The sequence below is a fragment of the Lepidothrix coronata genome, unplaced genomic scaffold, assembly GCF_001604755.1.
Source record: "Lepidothrix coronata isolate B3197 unplaced genomic scaffold, Lepidothrix_coronata-1.0 Scaffold167, whole genome shotgun sequence".
Taxonomy (NCBI): Eukaryota; Metazoa; Chordata; class Aves; order Passeriformes; family Pipridae; genus Lepidothrix; species Lepidothrix coronata.
Window position 1 is genome coordinate 1,602,358 of NW_016690347.1, and position 22,942 is coordinate 1,625,299.

A 22,942-nucleotide genomic window follows, 5' to 3' on the forward strand; every position below is an offset into this window, starting at 1 on the left:
TGCCCGGGGGGCTGGGAATCAAACCCGGGTCGCAGCGGTGAAAGTGCTGCACCCTAACCACTAGACCACCAGGGGCCCCCAACACATTAAGTAGTCTAATCTTAATTGGTAAAATATTCTAAAACTTCAAAATTCCATTTATATCAGGGAAGCTTCCTTGCATGATTTCAGAAATCAACTCATTTTTATTTACAGTCATAAAATAGGTGAGAGATTTAGCACTGATGAATCCCAAGATGAATTAAAAGATCTACTTTAAAGACAGAATAATGTATTAAGAATGACACTACTGCATATGTAGCACAATTATTTTACTGAATGTTTCTAAAAGTAAACTGGCAAAACCACCGCAGGCAGATGATAGTCCATTAAAAAATCTCAAACAATAAAAAACCCAGAGCAGGCCTTACCTAGCTGTTTTTCTCGTTCTTCTCTCCGTTCTCTGGCAAGCCGTTGCCTGTCATCAACCTTTAGTACTGTTGGATGATCTACAAATAGAGGGAGGGGGAAAACATTAGGCACATAGCATAAAATCAAATATTACCATAAACAAACTTTCAGGAAAATGGCTGTTAAACAACTCTAACTACTCTAATGTCCAAATAGATCACATTTTCAGAAATCATATGAAAAAAAATCCAGAACAATTGATAATCAGTATGTACTCACATTTAAGATGTAAAACACTCCCAAAGAACAGACCAAGGTTTAACTGTGAACACCCAGAAGACTACTGCCTGTGAAAACTCAGGAAGAAGTTCTATTTCCATGCCCAAAACAACTTGACTGCTTGAGAGCATTCTGACAAAAATTTATTATTCCGTAACCTCTCTCCAAAATGCACCCACTGGAAATTCTATTACAATAAAGTATCTTCTTCCCAACAATATTGCCTCAGAACAACCAAAAAACCCTATTTCACAATGCTGAAGAAGTTCAGCACCCAAGCAAAACAGTTTGGATCAAAGCACTGATCTGGCTGAGTAGTTCTGAAGCAGCTCTGGCTGAGCCTCTGAAGACAGCATGACAGTGATCTCAACAGATATTTGTGTGCACATGTATTAAAAACTCCAACAAATACATTAAAAGCAGTGAGTGCAACACATGCATGGACTGGTATAATACCAGAAAAGTAAGACAATGACTTCCTCAACTATCCTTGTAGGTTGAAAGCAAGCTACATATCTTTAAGAATATCTGCAACTGGCCCCTTGGATCACAGCAATAAGACTAAGGATAATATGAAAAAAACCTCTGTCAGAGCTCAGGTTTGACTTTAAAAATTCAGGCTCTGTTGGAAAAACATCACTTGTTCAGTGATGTCTCTGGAAGTCAATAAAGTTCTGAACAGCTAGCATCCTACTTCCAGTCTCAGCAATGGAGTGGTTCCAAACAAAGGGAACAAAGTCCAAGTTACCAATTCATCTCAGCATGCTGTGAAAACCAATTTCCTTAGCCTGTGCTACTAAACCTGGAAAGCTCTTAATTTTATGCTTGTTTCACTAGAACTGAAAAAGTTCGCTTTGAATAAGTAAACCAAAAACCCCACAGAAAAATTAAAAAGATTTCTGGGTATAAATAAATGGTCTGATTTATTTAAGTATTGAGGGGAACACACTTTTTAAGTATTTTAAGATAAAGAACTATCCAGAATGCTGTCACCATGAAAGTGCACAAGACAGTAGAGCCTTTTCGCTATTCAGTGTAAATACACAAGTAAGTAACTTGTAAAAATATACAGCCAGCCTACTTGCGTATAGGCTGCATACCTGTGAAGAAAGTTACTAGCAAAACAATACAATGGGTCATAAAACTGAGGTTAAAGATATTTGCAAAAATACATCTCTGAAGTGAGGATGAGCTAGACTAATTTTGAATAGTTATCTGAATTAGACAAAAAAACCCAATAATGAGCATTTCATACTCTAACAGAAGTTCCTGCATAAGGATGACAGGATTTCTTGGATGAACCAGTTCACTGACAACTTCAGCTTAAATACTCTTGAACTCTCACAAGTGAAAAACTATCATCTCAGCAACGTCAGACTAGAGCCCCAATTAAGGGCATTAACAGCAATGCAAAGTAACAGCTGCAAGGAGAAAACCTATTGCATAGTTGGCAGGAAGAACATTCAAACATGATAGCAACAATGAAAGGTGCAAAACAGGAACAAGTCACCAGCAAAGACAAAGGTAATCCATCACCCACTTACAGATCAAAACTGTAATGTTGGTTGAATAGCACACAGTGTTGCCATTTATAAAACCATGCCTAGCCATGCCATCGCACAGACTTGTCCATTGTATGGTACGGATTAACATTTGGCTGATGTGAAGAAGTGTGCTGACTCGCATGCAGTCTCTTTAGCATGCAGACACAGGTCAAAAGGGTAATAGTATTCCTTCTCTCTCGTGACTGGCACAGAGGATTCACAAAACATGAATTTCTGTAGCATGAGTAATTAGTGCTTGTGGAATAATGCACATTCAATATGAATTCCCCTGGAAAACAAGGATTCCCTTCAAGGGCTGTCAGCAAAGTCAATGTAACATTGAGTTGACAGAAAATGATGAGACACTGGGGAATAATGTAAAAACCTGCTTCTTTCAGAATATCCTTTCCGTTGGGTTTTTTTCCCCCCCTTTCTTGAGAAGAGAGATTTCCCTATCGGGGAAAAAAACCAATTCTTCAAAGAGGCAGGAGGGTTACATGGACAGGCAAACTGAAAAGGTCTCCCCTAAGAATTCCTAATTATAAGCAACAGAAGGAATAAAATAAATTTTTAAAGTTGCCCTCTGACACTTTCTTGGAAGATATCCAATTATTTTTTCTATATCACACACCTGATGACATTCATGCATGAACAGCCCCTCTCCCAACACCCCAGGATTTTAGAACAATCCTAGAGAATTCACACGAAGTTGCAGGCTATGCACAGTGTAAGTAGGTCTTCAGTAACAAGCTATTTTGCATACATTTGGGATCACAAAGAGCTAAATCAATATTAGTACAAAGATGGGAATAACTCCTTTGTAGCAGACCATCATTGCATTTGCTCTGCTAGGGGTTGGAGCATATATTATCAGTACAAATCTTACACTGATAATTAAAATGTCTTTTCTGTGCCTTGAAAATGATCCTTCATAGTTTGGCTACAAGCCCAACCTCCAACAATTGTATTCTGAATCCAAGTGATCTGCTGGCAGCCTCAGTGCATAGCATCAGTAGTTTCAAACTGTGGCAAAACAAGGGAGTTCACTGGGTTCACTGGGCCTGCTCCCCATTTTCTTTCTCATGTCTGTACTCACTAACAACCCATCATACAAATACCTGTGGGACTGGTATTTTTCTTATTCAGTAGGAATACCAAGACAAACACACACAGTACTTTGTACTCTCTCTCGCTCATATTCATCATCAGGCAATAAGATTTACATTACTGCACAAGAAGATGGGAAACATGTCAGTTGCAACAAATCTTGCAAGAATTCGTCATTTTTTACAGAAATAATTGATATGCAAAGCCTTATAGACAACACTCCAGGAAGATCCACATGCTGCTATAGAAGCTGCAGTTTAGTTATGATACAATATGCGGGAACTCACACGAAGCAACCTATTTCACTACATTTACATAACAGGTATAGAATTAAGCATTTGTATGAGAGGGATGTTTGGAAAATAAATAAGCCATAGTTCTATAAAGGGAAACTTAAATTTCTACCTGCTGCTGGAAATAAAGCTTCTAAATTACATATGAAAACAGTATTTTCCCATAAACTTACAACACCTGAGTACAAGTTCAAAATTCATTTTAATAAGTTAATAGTTTAATTTTTAAAAGCTTACAAGCTACAAATGTATTTTGCAGAAATTCAGCACTGAAACGTCCCTAACTATATTTTGGTCCCTAATTATATTACCAAAAGGGAAAAGCAAGTTTTCAAATCTTCTATATAATTAATACTCAACAAACTCTTAGGCACAGTTGACAGCTGTAGGAATTAAGTTGCTAAATTAACAATTGTCATATGCACTTAGAACATACTGCCAGTTTCTGTGGCTCATACTATCAGCTTCACTCAGTGTGGCTTCAAAAGTCACTCAACTACTATTCGTCATTTCCATCTATAATCCTCTCACAATCTCTTCTCATGAATGGTCTACCTCCCCAGAGGGAAGGAATCCCAGTGTTGTCTGTGTTCAGATCACACATCTCTCCCATTTGCCCAAGACTCTTAGGGTGCTAATTTCTTACACTAAAGAAACTAAAAGGGATATCAAGTGGAAAGCAACAGTCAGTTTGTATGTCAGTTCACACCTACGAACTAACCCAGGGGAGAAAGAAATGGAAGCCATGGTACTACTTGAAAAGATGCATTGCTTGGATCTCAAACCCTTTTCCCTTTTTCTAACTCCCTTTGCAATGCCATGCACACATTCAAAGTTGCTTTGGACTCCCAATATTTTTTCATTCTACGGACACCTTCCAGGCAATATGGACATTGTTCATAATGACAGCTGTCACTGCTCTGCTGCAAACTGGTTTGTTTTTTAACTAAAACAGTTTGACACAAAATTCATATGCAGTATAAAGAAAAAACAACAACAAACTTCGAACAAACAAAAACCAAATCACCATCTCTCAGAAGCTCTTTCTTCAACATGAATTCCCACAAGGCTGGGTGTAGAGTTAAACCCTAGACACATGCCTGTGCCTTCCCTCTCTCCGGCCCCAAGAATTTTGCGTTCCTTTCTACACACCAGCATAGATCAAGGGAACATAGGAACAGCTAGGATGCTCTCCTGAGAAATGAAAACTGGATTAAACTACCGCAGGATAAAGTGGGTATTGAACACTGTCCAACACCAAGAGCTCTGTTTTTGCTGTGGAAGCAGGTAATGTTATCTTTATTTTCTCCTCTTTCTCCCACTGCCTTTCTGATTGAAAGCAGCCATGAATACTGTGCCTTGTGTAGGACCCAGCGCTGCCTGGCAGAGCATGCAAGGTGTGATCTGAACACAGACAGCAATGGGATTCCTTCCCTCTGGGGAGGTAGACCAAAGGTACCCCGTTTGGGGATAGAGAAGAGTCTGTCAGAACAAAACAGTCACTGAGCTGCCAAGCTGTCAAGGAGTTGAAAAGGGAATGCTTACAGTGTGCCTAGTCCTCAGCAACACAAGCACCTATGCTTTCTAAGGCACCTAAACAAAATCATTATTAACTGCATATTTTAAACTTGGGTACCTGAATTGCACTACAAGCAGAATTTAGATATCTAAGGGCTCTCCTGGACCTTAGTCTAAGCACGCAAGTGGAACAGACCCAGGGCACCAAGGACTGCATTAGGCGTTTTAGTACCTACACTTTCAACTGTACAAGTGAACAGTGAATTAAATCCACACAATGTACCAATCAGGTATGGTGAAGTAATGAGAAACATCTGCCCACTGCATAGAGTACATTACAGAATAGAGCATGCTTTGTAGTAAGTGAAGAAATGCCTCAACAGAAGCACATTTATATAAAAGCTGTAAATCTCTGCCTACAGCAGATAATTCTCATTCAAGCACAGATACAAGTAGAGTGGCTTCTGTTGTCTTATATCACTTCCCAACCCTCATTCCTAAGCAGTACTAAAATACAAGTAGACTCTTTTAGTTTTGCATCTTTGCAAACAATCACAGATTCCAGCCTAACTAAATACGAACAGTCAGTGGTACCATTTTGACTGACACAGCAAGAGAGGTACAAAAGCAAAAAACTCTAGAAGTTCCTAAGCCAGCTGCTTCCCATACACCATTGAGGCAAACAGCCTTTTAACATGGAGCATGTGGAAAGGCATACCTGGTTTACTTCCAGTGTTGCTTTGTCCTGAAGTGATTTTCTTGTCTTGTGTTTCAGAACCTTCAGCTGCTAAATAAGGAAGAAAAGAAGATATTAACCATTTTATTTAACAACAGCTCATTCACCTTATTATAATGTGACTTAAATATTGCCTAATTCCCTTTAAAATCAGACTGTTCCAAGAGATCACCTTAATGCCATTCTACACCATTTTTTCACAGAAAAACCCCCAAATGCCACACAGAAAACACTGAAGCCACAATACAAGTTCCTATTTCAAGATGAGGAAAGAGCCACAAAAAGATTGCATTTTAACAGTGTGTGTTTTAACAAGATATATCAGATGACTTGTAGACTCCAGGTTCCTAAAAGAATGGTACAAGATACTGGTAAAAACTTCAGAGACTCTTTACAAATTATTAATACACCCATTATGCGGAACTGAAGAGAGGACTATTTACGACCTGAATGAAATCTAACCGAGGCGATATTCCACTATTTACAACAGACTTTTAATCAGGCCCTACCAGTCTATAACGAGATCTAATTCTGGAGCTCCGAATGATCTTTCAATCCTTTATAAAGAAAAAATCCCAAAAGGTTCATTACTATACTTCAAATCACAACCATATCCTTGTTTCAGCACCTATCTGTAATTAAAAAACAAGCCGGGAAATTAGATGCCACGATTTTTTCAGCTTACTACTCATCCTTTTATCCAGCAGCTCCATGACAGGAGTGTGTCAGTCCAGAACACAGCAATCTGGGAAGAGTCTAAAGAACTCTGTAAGAATTCTAAGAAGCCTTCCACAAACAGCAAGCTAGGATATCTGCAATATTTGCAAGCAAGAATAAAAATATAGTTTATATTAAACAAAGCTTAAGGGAGGAAAGACACCAATTAATTTGAACAAAAATATCACTAGAAATGAAAGTTGGAATAAACTGATTACTCCAGATTTAAAAGCTAAACAGGCACTTTAGAAAACATAATTAAAAAAAGCTTTTTTTCAGAAGGCTCTAAGAAATTTCTTATGCATGTCAGCTTTAACAATATACACTGAGAACTTACTGCCTAAGTGAGTTCATTCCCTTCATGGCCTCACAAGTCTTTGTTTCCTCACTTAACTCTCCACAAGCATGTTTCAGGATTAACATAGAGGATAAAAGGTAGCAGCAAAAACCTACGTTTTTGCTGTACTGTAATCTTTTTACAGGTGGAAGGCAGGTTAGGGAAACAGAAAAATAGTGTTGATCAAATGTTTAGTGTTCAAGAGTAATGTTTTGCCAAGAGCAGTGTTCAAAAATCTCATCATCTCACCAATAAAAAGGTGTGAAATTTTAAACAATTGTCAGTCACTCCTCTCCCTGAAAACTGTAGTAAGTCTCTTGTGATCAACAGAAATAACCACTGTTGAACTTAACAAATACTGATTCCAAATCACAATAAGAACTCTTAACACTATAAAGGCAGCCCAATAAAAGATTTCAGAATTTGCCATTTTAAAGGCCTCATACAAAGGATTGGTTTGACCTATAGGTACATGGACCGATTTTTGCCAAGATAATTTGAGCAACATTGAGCACTTGCACCTCCAGGCCTGGTAGGATCTACTATTATCAAAATCCATATTTGGTGTTGGAGCATGTCCAGAGAAGGACAACGGAGCTGGTGAAGGGTCTGGAGCACAAGTCCTATCAGCAGAGGCTGAGGGAGCTAGGAGTGTTTAGCCCGGAGAAAAGGAGGCTCAGGGGGAACCATATCACTCTACAACTACCAGAAAGGAGGTTGTAGCCAGATGGTGGTTGGTCTCTTCTCCCAGGCAATCAGCAACACAATGAGAGGAAATGGCCTCAAGCTGCACCAGAGGATGTGGCACCTGGGGCCATGGTTTAGTGGTGAACATGGCAGTGTTAGGTTAACAGTTGGACTTGATGCTTTTAGAGGTCTTTTCCAACCTTAACAATTCTGTGATTCTAAACACTTCATATCATATCATAGTCATATCAAATCAAAGTTAAGGTAGTAGTAAAACAAGCTTTTCTCCTGCCTGTATCAACCACTCAGAACACTCTCAGAAAAAATACCACTGTAATGCAGTGGGCCTACATCACAATTCCCATCAGCCTGGCCTAGGGCACCACACAGAAGAGGAAACTCTTACAAATAGTAAAAATATTGTTTCTAAGAATTAGTGAGAGCACTGATGTTCTAATAGCTTCAGCACAAATTTCTTTGCATCTCTCATACTGTGTATGCACATTATTTTCAAGCATTGTGCCATGGGATTATGCAACACTTCATTAACTTCAAAAAACTGTTTAAATGCCATCCAGAAAATACATCAAATACACTTGTAACAGAGCCTAGGTACACAAGGTAATATTTTTCCCCATATTTCCTTGTCTGATATTTCCTTGGAATATTTTGTGACACATTTAGAGTACACATGCATATGACCACTCATATGACAAGTGATGAAAAGAACAGATGGCACAACCATGAATTTTAATGATGCTGGATACCAAATAAGAATTTGCACAAGTATTTAGTAACCAGTGTAGGTGTTCTCCCACATAAAATACTTCTTGAGCTAAGATACAAACAGCTTAATCAGACAACTAAACATCTAAAATCCAAACCTAAATATTGACAGCACTGGTTCCAGCAATACTCAATAATCTAACAGATGTCAGGAGAAATATAATTTAACTACCTAATACTTCCTCTGCTGCTTATCTTGAGCCACTATCTTTACATGGAGGGACTAAAAGTTGCATTAAGAAGTGTTAGAAAAGGACATTTTCTGTGAAGCATTCTAGAAACTTGAAATGCTGAAGCCAGCCTGGGTAATAGTGTAGATATATTGGGGAAGACAATCTAGGAATCCAAGTTGTTGAGACTGGAAGGGATCTCTGGAAACCATCTAGTCCATACCTTCTACTTGAAGTGAGGGTGCCTCAAGCAGGCTATGCGTGGCTAGCATTTGAATACTTTTAAGGATGGAGACTCCACAACTGTTCTAAGCAACCTGTGCCAGTTTTTGCTCACTGTTCACAGTGCTCAAGTTTTTCTTATGTCTGAACAGTAATTTCTGTAATATGGCTTTATGCCCATCATCTCCTGTCTTGTCACTGTGTGCAACAAAGAGGAGTCTGGCTGTTTCTTTTATTTCATTCCATCAGGTATTTTCTGATATGTGGTTCTTCTGATGTGTGTGGTTTTTTTCCTTCCAATGTTTTTGACGTTAAACTGAAGTGCTATGTGATTAGTCCAGAGCCTCACAAGAACACACTGCTCAACCATCCCAACTGAGAGATCATATGGGTAAACACTCAGCCCCGACCTTCCACAGATCAGAAAAGCTGTGAAGAGTTGCACCATCTTCACTTTGCAAAGACCTGCTACCATGAATGGTCTTCCAACTGTTGCCATCCAGAGATGAACTCTCCAAACCAGGATGCCCTGGTCAGTTATTAAACATTTTTCTTTGGCCCTCCTCCCCAGGTGAGATGGTTCTCTAACACCCATTTTCTTAGATAACTTTCAGAAAAAAAGTCAGATAGAAAGCTTTGTCTAAGTGAGGCCTACAAGGGCTAAAAATATGCAAATTAACCTACCTATCCAGTGCACAGATTTTTGAGACCACACAGAAATCACCCACTGACTGAAGCCCTGGCAGAATCAAAACTTTGTTTTCCTTCTGAACACATCAACGCAACATTGTACTATTGTGATTGGAAGTTGTCCCTTCGCCCCTTCCCCCCAACTCCATTTTTTAAAGGTGAAAGCATATATATCTGCAAGTTAATAGTAATTTTAAAACTGAGCAAGATTATCCATTTTACTTCAGCTATTCCTGTTAAATGCTCAGTGACTGCGAAATAACTGATGGAAACAGAGCACCGGTCTGGCGTAAGGATTGCTCTGAACTACTTTTATGGGCTAAAGCAATATCCCTATTACTCTATAAACACAACGTTATGCTCAACGTTATCTAACATGTCATCCAAATTCACTGATGTACAAGCCTGCTGCAGCTCACTACAGATTAGTGAAACTCCAATTTGCCTTGAGATGAGCTTTGACAAAGCTGCTTCAAACTTGTGGAATAATCTGCTTCCAGCTGCCAGAAATGCAGATTCCTTGAAGATGTCAAATACTTTCTCCCCTGAATTTTCAGTGAGTTTTCTCTACCTCCTTTCACCACATGCTTCTCCTCTAGTGTTAGTTACACAGACCTGCATGAAATGCCTAACTGCAAGTATGTAAATATTTAACTAAGCAACAGAAGATAGGACACACCAGAAATGTATATCTATCAGATGAATTTAAGATATGAGCTACCAATAATTGCTTGAAAGGTTAGAACAGTATAGACCTTCCATTTAAAGTCAGCTTTTGGGGGAATTAAAATGCAATTGTGAAACAATATATTCCTTTGGCAATACAAGTTAAATACATGCGTTAGAATGGATTTTGTGTTGCTTGAATCACAGAAACAGTGAAAAAAATCAAAACTAAGTCACCATAGCTTTATTTTAGAATAGTAAAGAAATAAATGTCACACGTTAAAAATTACTACTTTAGATTGTGAATTTAGAACAAGTTACATTTGCAAAATAAACTGGAGGACAAAATCACCAAAGAAACTTAAAGGACTCTGATGCCATCCTGACACGTACTCTACATCATTGCATTTTGGTCTGTTAAGGATGTAACACAGTCTATAATAAGACCCTGAGAGGGAATCAAAAAACACTAAGCTCCCCTCTCTCAGCTCTGCCATTACTATATGCAATAGTATGAAACAGAAAACTATACCTCAGTTTCCCTATGTCAAAAAAGAGGGGAAAAAAGAGGGGGAAAAAAGGCAAGAAAAGATAAACATACAGGTACTAAATAATATGCATTTTTTAAATGCTGAGCTTTTAAGTGCAATCAGTTGCAGCACCGAATTCAGTACTTTAACATCCCAGAGGCAGAGGTGAAAGGGATCTGTAAGGCTGACTAGTGCAAGGGAGGATCTCTGTTGGTTCAGCTTTTAGTTTTACTTTGAAACAAGACAAGTGCAAAACCAGCAGGTTATTCCTAAAAAAGTTTTGTGATGGAAATTAATTCTATTTAGAAATCTGTGATCAGTTCCAATATGTCTTTCACAATCTGAAAGGTTTAATCAATAATTCTAACACCAGGATAAGTACAAGCTCTAGAAGGACTGACAAGCAATTTCATATAAAATGTCAGCTTACCCCATGCCACATACAGCCATTATAATTATACTCAGTCACTTCCTAGAGTAGCTAAGAATTCCTGTAACAGGTACCTGTACCAAAATTTATTTTCTAAAAAGAGAAAAAAAAAATTTATAACAGTAAGAAATACTTTGAAAAAGCTGATCCATGATCAGTATCTGTCAGAAAAAAATGCCTTTAAGAACCTTACAGTCTAGGGTGTTGCTCTTGAAGTACTAAAATCAGTTACATTCAGCTTCTCCAGAAGAGGTCTGTGTAAGCAGAAATAGGAATTGGTAGCAGTGGGAAGCAAAACTAGAGCAAAGAGAAATTTTATCTTGAAAAGATTCAAATCTGAGGAAAAGTCTCATAGGAAACATTGACAAGGGAGGAAAGTATAAGCTTTTAGTTCTTCTTTACATACCAGGTGAGCTCTGATCAAAGGGAACTGGCCTAACAGACTAAGATAGCAGATCCAACTTAGTTGAGAATTAGAGCCCCATGAGGGTGTGCTGGAAAGCAGAAGCAATATTCGCCCAGACCCTGGAAAAAACACATGGAGCTGGGAAGCATCGCATGGATATTTTTGACAGGCTTTCTTGAAAATACAAGAGCTGTGCAGAATACAAACGTTCGCTTCTCAGACCGTGGCACATCGAGTGCATGCTTGCACAATGTGAACGAGCTATTCCAGGGAGGTGAAAGGTAAAGCAGAGCCCTCAAAGCAAGGCTGAAAATCTGGATAAAAGAGGCTTAAGTTCTGTTCCATCAAAGAAGGGAACCAGCCACGGGACAGAGGCAACTATACTACCAGATCTCTACTTCCAGAAGTGGAATCTTCAACAGATTAAACACAGTGTGAAGGGGCACTTGGGGACCACAAGCAAGAGGTGCTGCTTGGTCCTGTGTCAGGCGGTCAGGATGTGCACAGCAGCTCCCCCTGAACTGCATCCTAGCAGACATCTGAAAAGGTGAGCTGTACACAGGTTGCAAAGCTGTGGATGAGAGCACAAGCATAGGTAAGCCCCAGGCATGCAGACAGCCACGCGTGCCTGACAGCACAGATATGCCTCTGGGTAAAGGGTGCACTGCGCACCAAAGGGGAGATACCACCTTACAGTTTCTTGCTCTAATTCCGCGAGTGAGGGAGAACTACTGAGAAACAGCCACGAGAAAAAAGAAATAGCTAAAACAGAGGAGGGGAGACTACAGGGAAAAAAGAAGAAAATCTAGCTGTTCTGTACCTGCCACTTGTCAGCTAATCTCCCTGTTTGACTGAACTGCTACTTAACTGTCAAAGAGAGCTGGGGGGTGTGTTGAGAGATATGGAAGGCATCAGAAATGACAGCTGGAACAAACTTCAGTAAAAAAAGTGTTGCCAATACACAGCAGAGGAAACTCAGCGCTAAACTGGGAAATTTAAAACAGAGCATTTTGGGAACTGATATATTCTTTACTCCTTAGCATCCAATTCTGCTACCTTGAATTACTTCCTTATGAACTTTGCAAAAAACCCCCAAACATAAACCCCACTCTTACGTTCACTGGCTTATTTTATATAGCATGTTATGCCTGATATGCACAACGTAAAAAATGCATTGTTTTAACTACTCAGAATTAAGCAGAGAAAAGAGCCTTCTAGGGCTGTATAAGTAAGAAAAAAGAAGTGGGGCTAGTCTAGGCAGTTTTATTAACCACTGGGAACAGTAGCTGGCTAGCATGTCAGTCATGTCAGAGGTATTGCTGTGCTGGGTGGAGTGTGTTGAAAGTGCAGACACAAGTCAGAGCTGATAAAGTTTATTAGCTTAAATTCAGAACCACATTAAGACTGAAATCCTGAATACCTGACTGAATAAGAATCTGAGCATTCAGCAACTGGCTGTTCTATTCTAAAGCAACAGCAAATGAACTTAAAGATAAAGAGTTTCTCAAATGGCAAAACCTGAGCGTTTATCCTGCAAGCAAATTCACGTGAGCCATGATCTAGGTGCCAAATACAGGAAAAAGCAAAGTTCAAAATGAATTAAAGTTTTCCCACTTTAGAAGAGACTTTTGTCTCCTCTAACGTCCATAGTTTATGAACAAGACATGTAAAAGCTACCCTCCACATTTACAGTAAGCATACATCTTGCAAGTCTTTAACATTTCTTATTCTTTGTGTTCATATCTATATATACAAACAATATACTAAATATTTTATATTATTACATTAATATTTTAGTGCCATTTATTGCTCTAGAGTTCGGTAATTGTATTCATTCCATACTTGCATCCCATACTTATCTTTTACTTGCATTTTAAAATTGTAAGCTTTGGAACAAAGGACAGTTGGTAAGTAGGTCATAAAGTCCTATGGCTGGTCAAAAATTACCAAAAGACATGCAGTTTAGCTGATAAAAAGGCAAAACCCAAGCATCTGCATGTTCAATATTAAAATCTTCAGAGTAAGTCAGAAAAATGTGTCAAGTGTCCACACTCCATTGCACCTGAAAAACCCCAACCCCTCTTAAAAGCACTGAACACCAAGTTCACAAAGAGACACTAGAAAGATTTCCCTAGCAGAACTACCACTTCAGAAGAAAAACAGAATCACATCTAAACCAACATCTTCAGCTTTCCTAATTTAAATTCTTCAGAAAACTATTAGAAGAACGGATAGGACTATACCATTGGAGATCCAATCAAAATCTTTTCATAACAAAACATTTTAATTATCAACACTGATAAAATTATTTTAAAAGAGATCTACAAGGTTTTTACCAGTACTACAGCAGTGAGGCAGTAAGAACTGCAGTGTGTGTGAATTCTCCAAAAGGCTCGAATCTAATGCATTCCAGTGTCTTAAAACTAAAATCTAGACTTCTGCTTTGAAAGAATAAAAAGTTGTACCTCATTCTGGTTAGATGTCAACACCTAGATTCTTTTGTTAAGGAAAGTAGGTCGAAGGAACTGTTGAGGGAACTAAGGTGAATCAAAGAGTACTTCCAGACTACAGACTCGTTGGCTATTTTTGGTACAGGTAATACAACCTTCATGTTTCAGGTAAAAACTTTTTGAAATTTCCATCATTAGCAAATGGAAAATGCCTGTTCTTTTAAAGGCTAAACAGCAGTACTTAGAGACTACATTTGCAAGTTAGAAGTTTGACTCAGAGGAATGACAGAATATCTGTATTTCATTTCTACTCATGGAAACAGTAAAGCAAAGTTCATGCCTTATTTAAACACACCTATAAATTACTTTTACATTAAAATATTTTCGACTCTTAAAATCTCGATGCTTTAGTACAGCTCTTCGTACCTCCAACAATGTAGAACTTAATGGTCTGGTTTGCAAATATTAATAAATTAAAAGACACCAAGCTGCAGGGACCATACCAGTTCTTTTTGCTCTGGCACTTGTCATAGAAGTCTACCAACAGAGTTGCCAAAGAAAGCACTGTTACCAATGTTCCTCCTCTCTGGTGTCCTGGCTGAGCTAAGCGGAAGTGAAAACTCATCAGTATTAGTGTTTACTACTCGTGGAATGGTATAAAAGTTGCCATTGTGTTAATCATATTGTTGACTTGAAAGATAAACAGAGGATTTAAAACTGTCACAGCTAATTTAGCACTCAGTTGTAAAACACTAAAAACCAGAAGCATAAATAGACTTCTTCGGAAACAGACATAAACCTGGATGATGCAACTAGCTATAGGGAAAGGGAGGCATTTTTAAAATTTTTTTTAAAAGATTAAAATTGTGTGACCGCTCCACTGGGAGATGCATATTTATAAAAGATTACTTTTGGCTGACTATGTCAGCTTTAAAAAGCATTGTATCCTAAAATATTAAACAACATAGAACATACCAACCTGAGTGCCTTTGTAGAGAGTTTTAGAATCTCTTAAATATGATAACAAAAACAGTATCTGTAACAGCACCTACAAAAAAGCTGACAATCACATTATATCCTCTGGATAATTATACTGCATCATCTTACTGCAATATAAACCAAGGATATTAACACAAAAAGACCAATGGAAAAAAGGTCCCTGCCCTGTTGTCTGCTGAAAAAGCCTGTGCTGTGAAGTTTGCTCTGCAGTTGACCAGAAGGCCGATAAGCTTGACCAGACACAGATGAGACATGTGAATGGAAGCTTTTTAATTACACATCACCAAAACAAAAGCTGAAATACCACTGCCTGAGGGCATGCAGGGCAACCTCAGTACCATTTTACACTGTGCAGCCTATCTTAGACCATGTGCTCTTCAAATACCGAAACTAGGCAATATGCAAGATGCAGTGATTTATTTGAACCTGTTACTCAAGGGCAAACACTTTCAGCCAAGGTGCAAGAGTACCAGCTGGTTTTCCTCCTCAGATTTCTGACTGCTGCAGGCAGCATTTGCTACCACAATGTCAGACAGATTCCCACATCCAGGATCAGTGTCAGTGTATTGCTGCAGTAGCTGTACATGGAAAGGTCACCTCAGAGATTATGAAATGGAGCACCTGTACAATTTTCTAGAAAAAAAACCTTTCTGGACTTCAACTAGAGACCTTTCTCCAAACCATGAGGTAATTCCTGTGAGTAATTCCAAGTCACAATGAGGCTTACACCTACTGCTGAGAAACGGAGAATTAGGCACAGACTAGCCTGCTTTCTATATCACACTGATTCCAAGGTCAGATTGCTTGAGCTGGGAAAAGCAACTTGAGTATCCCCATTATTTGATATCCTTGCTCAGAGGGCACAATGATCAAAGCATATTGCAGCCTTTGAGTTCTAGAAAAACATAGATAGCAACTGCAGTAAAGTGAATATGGGGATGGAGAGAAGGGGAAAACGGATACTTTGCTATACATTGCTCTATTAAGCAATTTGATCTTAAGATCTAAATATTTTTAAAAACAATTCAATCTCTTTGGTCTCAGCTTTGTAACAAGAGAATGTAATCACTTCTCTCCCCCAAAAAGGAAAATAAAATAAAGCATTCTTTTGATGCAATATATCTTTTAAACTTAGAAGAATATGTCACAAAATTAACAATATCTACTGATTAATTTAGGATACTCCCACTGACACAAAGCTTTCCAGACTGACACAGTTTTCTTCTTGCCAACCCACTGACACATACAAGTCATCGCATCCCTACTGAACTCAGTGCATATCCACGCTTTCATCTGTGCTTTAAACTCTCCCCAAGTTTAACCTTCTCCAAGGCTGCACAAGTCTGACATGACTTAGCTCCTAACCATGACTTAGGTTCTTAGTTACTATCCCAGTGACTTCATGTTTAGTGAGTAGATCCATAACAGTGGTACTTCTGCCATCACAGAATCATGGGTTGGAAGGGACTTTAAAGGTCATCTAGTTCCAAACCCCCTGCCGTACCTAGGGGCACCTTCCACTAGACCAGGTTGCTCAAACCCCCATCCAACCTAGACTTTTAACAATCTCAGGGATGGGGCATCCACATCTTCTCTGGGCAACCTGTTCCAGTGCTTCACCCCCGTCACAGTAAAGAATTTCTTCATATATGGCAGCATACTGACCATTCAAAAGCAAGGTATTACTGTTTTTCTGTCTCACAGTAATTAACCCCTTTCTACAGTAACCAAGTGATTCTGCTGTCATATGGGGACATCCCCACGTTTGCATACCATATTCAGGTGCAATTTCAGTATGCCCTGTGTAATAACAAACACATGTTATCTTCACCATCTGTCTGCTGAGCTTTGCTCTTGGCAGGTGAGGTTTAGACCATGGAAACAAGGTGAGGTTTTGGAACTGCTTTTTTCTATAGGGAGTAAATTCAGATAGGTACTGGCTTTCTGGGCATTATACAGAAGCAACATATTTCAGCTGCTTATATTTTGTTTTAATAATCTCTTTCTGCTGTGTAACTGTAGGCATACTCTAAATACTAGGGTGCTTCTAGCATTTCCCACACACACACACCAGCTCCATGAGGCAGGAAACACGCAAAAATGAAGTGATAAGAACTTTGTAAGCTTAAGAAAGTTCAAAAATAGAACTATTCCTTTTCAAATTCTTCTTTCTAGTTTGGTTACTCTGCATCGTCACCTTACACAACTATGCATGTGAGACTGCAGCAACACAGCTCTCCCACTTCATTACTTTTAGAATACATTCACCAGCTCCCTGCCTTTCTGGGTGCCTTCAACCTCTTTCTTTCCACAGAGCTTCTACAAGCAGTACAGCAGCCCTCACTGGATTCCAAGCTACTAGCCTGTCACATGAAGGAAAATTCCCTCACACCCATCCTTATTAAAAGACACCCACAACAAAGTTTAAGAGATTTCCATTATCCAAGATTCCCCTTCTCTGCTTTCAATTACTTTAAACTCAGAATCACTCTATCTGCTGAACTAAGCGAACGTCTGGCCTTCATCCCATAATTGCTTTAAAGCATCTCCAGTCTCATCCTTTTGCTTTTATGAAGAGAATTGACTTGCAAGAGTAACTTTGTTGAATTATGTCATTTGGGAGAGAATAAATGGGCACTCATCACAAGAAAAACAGGATAATTTCAACCTAGCCTATAGATTTAGTGACTATTTTCATTTTACAGTCAGCAATAACAGAAATACATTTGCAAAAACAGAAAAGCGACTGGAGATTGGAAGTGTTTTACTCTCACTGTGGTTTAATTTCACAGGACAACTCCCAAAAAACTGCTCTGCACAGGCCCTGGCAACTGCCTTTAATGAGATCTTATCAAATCTTTTACCAGGGACTCAGTGAAAATGAGGATGTTCAAAACACAAGAGAAGATCTGCGCAGAAAAAAAAGTAGTATTGTTTAACCCTAACAGTCTAAGGGATTTAATGCTCCAGGCAAAGGGGCATGGGGTAAAATTTACTCTAACTGGCTCTAGAATCTTCAGGGATTTCTGCAAGGTGCAACTTCCAAATAAAACCATGAAGTACCACAATGTTGTTTACTAAGGAATGGGTTTCATCTCCTGACTTGGCACCCTGAACTAACTGAGGTACTGAATGTGCGAGGGCCTTGTCAACACCAGACACCACAGGAGCTCGACTTGGCTGAAAAGCCAAGTTAAGCATTACATTGAGACAGCTACGCTGCTCCTGGTACCTAATTATCTTCATACAACGTCACTTTAGGCCACTTAGATTTATGCCTGGGACATTTGCTGGGATTTTTCTTCCAGATAGATAAATTCTAGACTACCTACAAGTTAATTGGGACCAAGACAAGTAACACAGGTAATTGTTTCACTGCTGCAGGGTTTCCTGGGCAAAGCTCTCTGCAGCTCAAATTTTGCAGAGATGTTCAGAGTCCTCCTTCCAGTCTCAGAAAAATAAAACATGAATAATGCCTGCCAGTTACTATAGCAACAACCACCTCTCAACTACAGACAGCAGGAAGATTCACAGAAGCCAGGCTTTGTTTATATAACCCCCTCTGTACAGACAATTATTTCCGAAACAGTTAAAACTACAAAGACTCCATGCTGTTATTTAGCAGTTAAGTTGCTGGATGCACACGTTCAAGCCATTACTCTAATCCAGAGTACACTTGCCTGAGGAAAACAGGCAGTTTTCTGGTAGCCTGCCTCCATCTCGCTAGAAGGGTTGCTGTAACTACATAGAGCAAGTGCAACACTCCATTTGCTATTTCTTATCCTGTTCTTTATATAAAGATATATCCTATTACTGCAAGCCAAATAAAGCAAGCATTTAATGTGGTATAAAATGCATATACACAGAAACAGTGAGGTAAAAAAGAATGTTTCCTACCATTGCTGAGCAAGGAACAAAGCTGAAACACTGACTTAAGAAAATATATTTCTGTTACATGTCTTATTCTTCATCACTTCAATCACCGTCAAAAGTTATGCCAGGACTACACTGTCGTATTTAAGGAGGCAGAAGACAAATACAGCTAATACCAACCAAGAGGTCAACAAAATTCTCAAGACACCATTTACTGGAAAACCTGTCTTTCAAAATAAACATCACAGGAAACTGGAAAATTCTATTTTCAATTCAGGGACCACTTCTTTACTGATGTCCAGCTGTCAGGACTTCCTGAGGAGTTAGGTATTGCTTGGCATAAAGGCAGCAGATTCTAATTGCTAATTACAACACTGCATGCACAGAACTGAGTCTGCACAAACAATCTTAATAATTTCTGAGCTCTATGTATTTGGAAAAATTATATAAATGAATATGTTTAGAGAGGTAAAGCTATATATTTGAACGGGAAGGTACTTACATGCAACCTTTAAATAACAGTAACAGTTACTTTTAAAATCTCTTTAACATGAACACATCAAATGGTTACTAGAGCTCTTTGGCCTTTGTATTATAAGAATAATTCATCACTAAAATTCATCAAACCCAAAGTTTATTTTTTTCCCAGGTTCTCTCTGGGATCTGAGGCTGAGTGTCACACCACTAAAAAGTGGATCTTGTCTTTATCTACTGCCACCCCACACACCCACCCCCACACCCACCATGTGCAGAAGCCTTTTTAAAAAGTAAATTTTGTTTCTCTAAAGAATTTCCATGGGCAGTTGATTTCTCTTAGACACAGACTACTCTATCTGCAGCACCAACATTTGCCCTAAGTCAAGGACTACAACAGCTCTTCATATATCACAAAAGTGTAAAACATTCCAAGTCCATGTGGATTTTCTTTTAGTTCCTTAAGCACTGCTGTCATTGGCTTTCCAAGCACTTGCTCGTTAGCTCTCTTGGTGACTGCACTGCCTGACTGCCATAATTTGCAACTCTTAAGCCTTTGGAGACATAAAGACTGTCCAGTCTTCAGAGAAACTTTTTGTCTCTGACTGACTAGATGTTGTTTTAAGCATGTTCCACAATTTCAAAACCAGTCTGAGAGGATCCAGCCATATTAAGGTTTTAACAACCCCCCAAAATTAAGACTTCTAGAGAAAAAAAACATATGTAAGAATGGCTTGCTCCAGACAATAAATCAAAACCAACAAAAATCTTCCCGTACCTCATTCCACTGCTTTTGGTTTGTTATACATGAGTAGTCGGTATATCCACCAAATCAAACAGGGTATTAAAAAAAAGTATTACTGTAATTCTATTTGATGCCTTAGTTACCTCGGGAAAAGCATCCATAGTGCTGTTTAGATTGTGTCTAACAGACAAAAACAGAATAAGTGTTAAACTTGTTGCCTTGTTTTTCAGATCTAATTTTTAATTATTTTATAAATTTGACATGACAGAGTATGCAATGTAAAACACCTGACTAAGCACTGCAACATGTCATAATCAGAATAAAACCCAAACCCAGATATTATTTTGAACCAGTGTTCAGTGTTTTGCAACAAATGCCTCTCATCCTTAACACTAAGACCTGCACAAATCTTTGCTTTTGAACAAATGTTTCCTGTAATTAAAGTACAAATTCTTACAAATCTCAGAAGATTTTTGAAGTTCCCATTAAACTGTACCATCAGGTATGCAGTACTACTGAGACAGATCAAAGCCTGACTTCATTCCCCGTTGTTTAGCCTTACTGATGAGAGGGCTATTAACTTCCAAGATCACAGTCACATGCCTAATTATTTCATAGTACGTACATGCATAAGTTGTATTAAAGCAAGCTGCAGGGTCAAGTTTCACTCTGAGATTTCCTAACTTTTCAGAGCTTGGACTTTAAACTCAAAAAGTTAACCAGAAGCTTGTATTATGTACTGACATATGTCAGTCATCTAAAATTAAAAACATACAAGCATTTAAAACAGATAACTTTACATACCAGCACCTTTGCTTTCCACCAGGTGCGCTCCTGTTCCCCTTCCCCTACTGAACCGCATCTTTGTCTCCTTTTCTGATCTTACACCCCCCCTCCACATCTCTTCAACCTTCATCTCTTGTTCCTGAACCTGGTACACTGCAACTGTCTTCTACTTTGTACATTTTATCCCTGTAGTTTTCTGGTTAGCATTGTTCCAACCCAAACACCTCCTTGTCCTCACGTTTCTCCAGAGGCATCAGATCACTCCTCCTACAAACCAAGCAGCAGGTACCTGGGGCACCACTGGAGAAGAGCAAGCCTCTATGCTCATAGTTGGTGCACCTGGTGCCAGAGTTGCCTGCAGAGATTGGGACTCTTCTTCCCTAGCTGCTCTCCCTCAGCCCCAGGAGCTCCAGGGAGGAGCATACTTAACTCATTCCACAGGGATCGTGAATCATTCAATCACTGATGAGCCTAAAGCTTTTGAGAAGAAAGGCTGCTGCCTCAGTTCAGTCAAAAAACCCGGACAGAAATATAGCACTCAAATGCTGAATGCATCCCTGTCAGGTATGAGCTAATTGTGACTTTTTTGGGGGCTAATTTGAATGGCTTTTCACAGGGTCAGGAGGAGGTGTAGCTCTACAGCCACTTTCATACTGTCCCCAGTTTCAAATCTTTTCTTTAAAGCATTATGTCCTTAAGCCATGCCTCAACATTGATAGTAAGTTTGTTTGGGTTTTTTTTAAAGAAGTAAAAATCCCCATTTACTTTCCCATATCTCATTCTTAAGCAACTGGTCCATTTGCTGGAGATGAACAAAATAAAAGAGAGAAGGGAGAGAACCTGGCAAAAGAGAAATAAGAGGTCAAACAATTTAAATCTAGCAAAGTTATAAAGAGACTGAAACAAGGTTCTTTTAATAGGAAATGTTATGCAACCTTTATTGTTTCCCATCTGCCTTGTAAAATTCAAATCAAGCATGAGAAGGATGAAATTCTCACTTGGGGTTATTTTATTATGCAAAACATCTTGATTTTACAACATCACTGAAATGCTTCTTGGAATTACAGCACTTTAATACACAGTAGCTTCCTCTTTGTTGTGGATGGAGAAGAAGAATTTAGACTTCTAAGCCACTAGAAGAACATACTTCATTGCAGTAGCCTAGCCATGACAGACCGGTACCACCAAAGATAAAAGATACCACTCACTTTGACAGCAGAGCTAAACATTTAATTTCACAAAGGATCTTTGAATTTAACCCCAGAAACAATGAGGACTTGCTAACAATATTTTATATAGCAGTTGGGTTCCTGCCTTTAAAGAGCAAATGTTTTACAAGGATTGCTAGACTGAACTATAGCGTACCATGTATACCTCTAGATGTTTTTGGTAGACCATGTTCTTTGTGTTGATTCTTTTGGTCAACGAAAATAGAGAAAAAATGGACTGTCTAATAAGTGTGTTTCTTGCAAGTAACTTATCTATGCCACCGCAGTACTTCAAAGTCAATCTAAATTTTCTGCTTCAGGACAAAAAAGAAGCATCACAAAAATATATACATTACATAAATGGTGCAAAAAAGGAGAAAATGGATTAGCAACATAATGCTGAAATCATAGTATCATACTCTACACAGAAACACACTGTTTGCCATATTTCTGAAAGTCCAGGTAGCTCGTGCTGGATGTCTGATAACCACTGGTAACACGTCGGGTAACTTCTGACAGTGTGACTGCGCTTCTCTTCTTTGTCCTGAACGGGGGAAGTGGGGATGGAAAAGTGCTCAAGACTGCTTTACCTTCAGGCAAGTCACTCCAGCTCTTCCCTTTGGTCACAGAGACAGTGGTTGGGAGGCCGGCTGCTAGAGCCATTAAGTTTTCTTGTGTGCAGCCACTGAATGGAACTGGCTCCATACCAGCAATGCAATGGTTCCCGCAAATTACCTTCAGTATTCCCACGCAGGCAACTTCCTGGCTTGACTAAACTATGACTATAAAGTTTTTGCTTATATGGGAGACACACACTGCTCGCACCAGGCTAGTACTAAGTGCTTCCTGGGTTCCCTGTATTGCACTGGTGGAAATTATTTTAAGGATGCAAATGGAGT

The 22,942-nt window shown here is 38.9% G+C and overlaps 1 protein-coding gene across 7 annotated transcripts in view; it reads right to left on the reverse strand.

Annotated features, from left to right (window-relative positions):
• Positions 1–22,942, reverse strand: part of MAP7 (microtubule associated protein 7) — a 117,362-nt gene that overhangs the window by 45,778 nt on the left and 48,642 nt on the right. For all 7 annotated transcript variants that reach the window (XM_017829688.1, XM_017829684.1, XM_017829687.1 and 4 more), the window contains exons 2-3: positions 5,850–5,918; positions 411–488 (exon numbers count right to left, since the gene is read on the reverse strand). In XM_017829688.1, the coding sequence (XP_017685177.1) occupies positions 411–488; positions 5,850–5,918 (147 nt within the window). The remainder of the gene's footprint in view (positions 1–410; positions 489–5,849; positions 5,919–22,942) is intronic.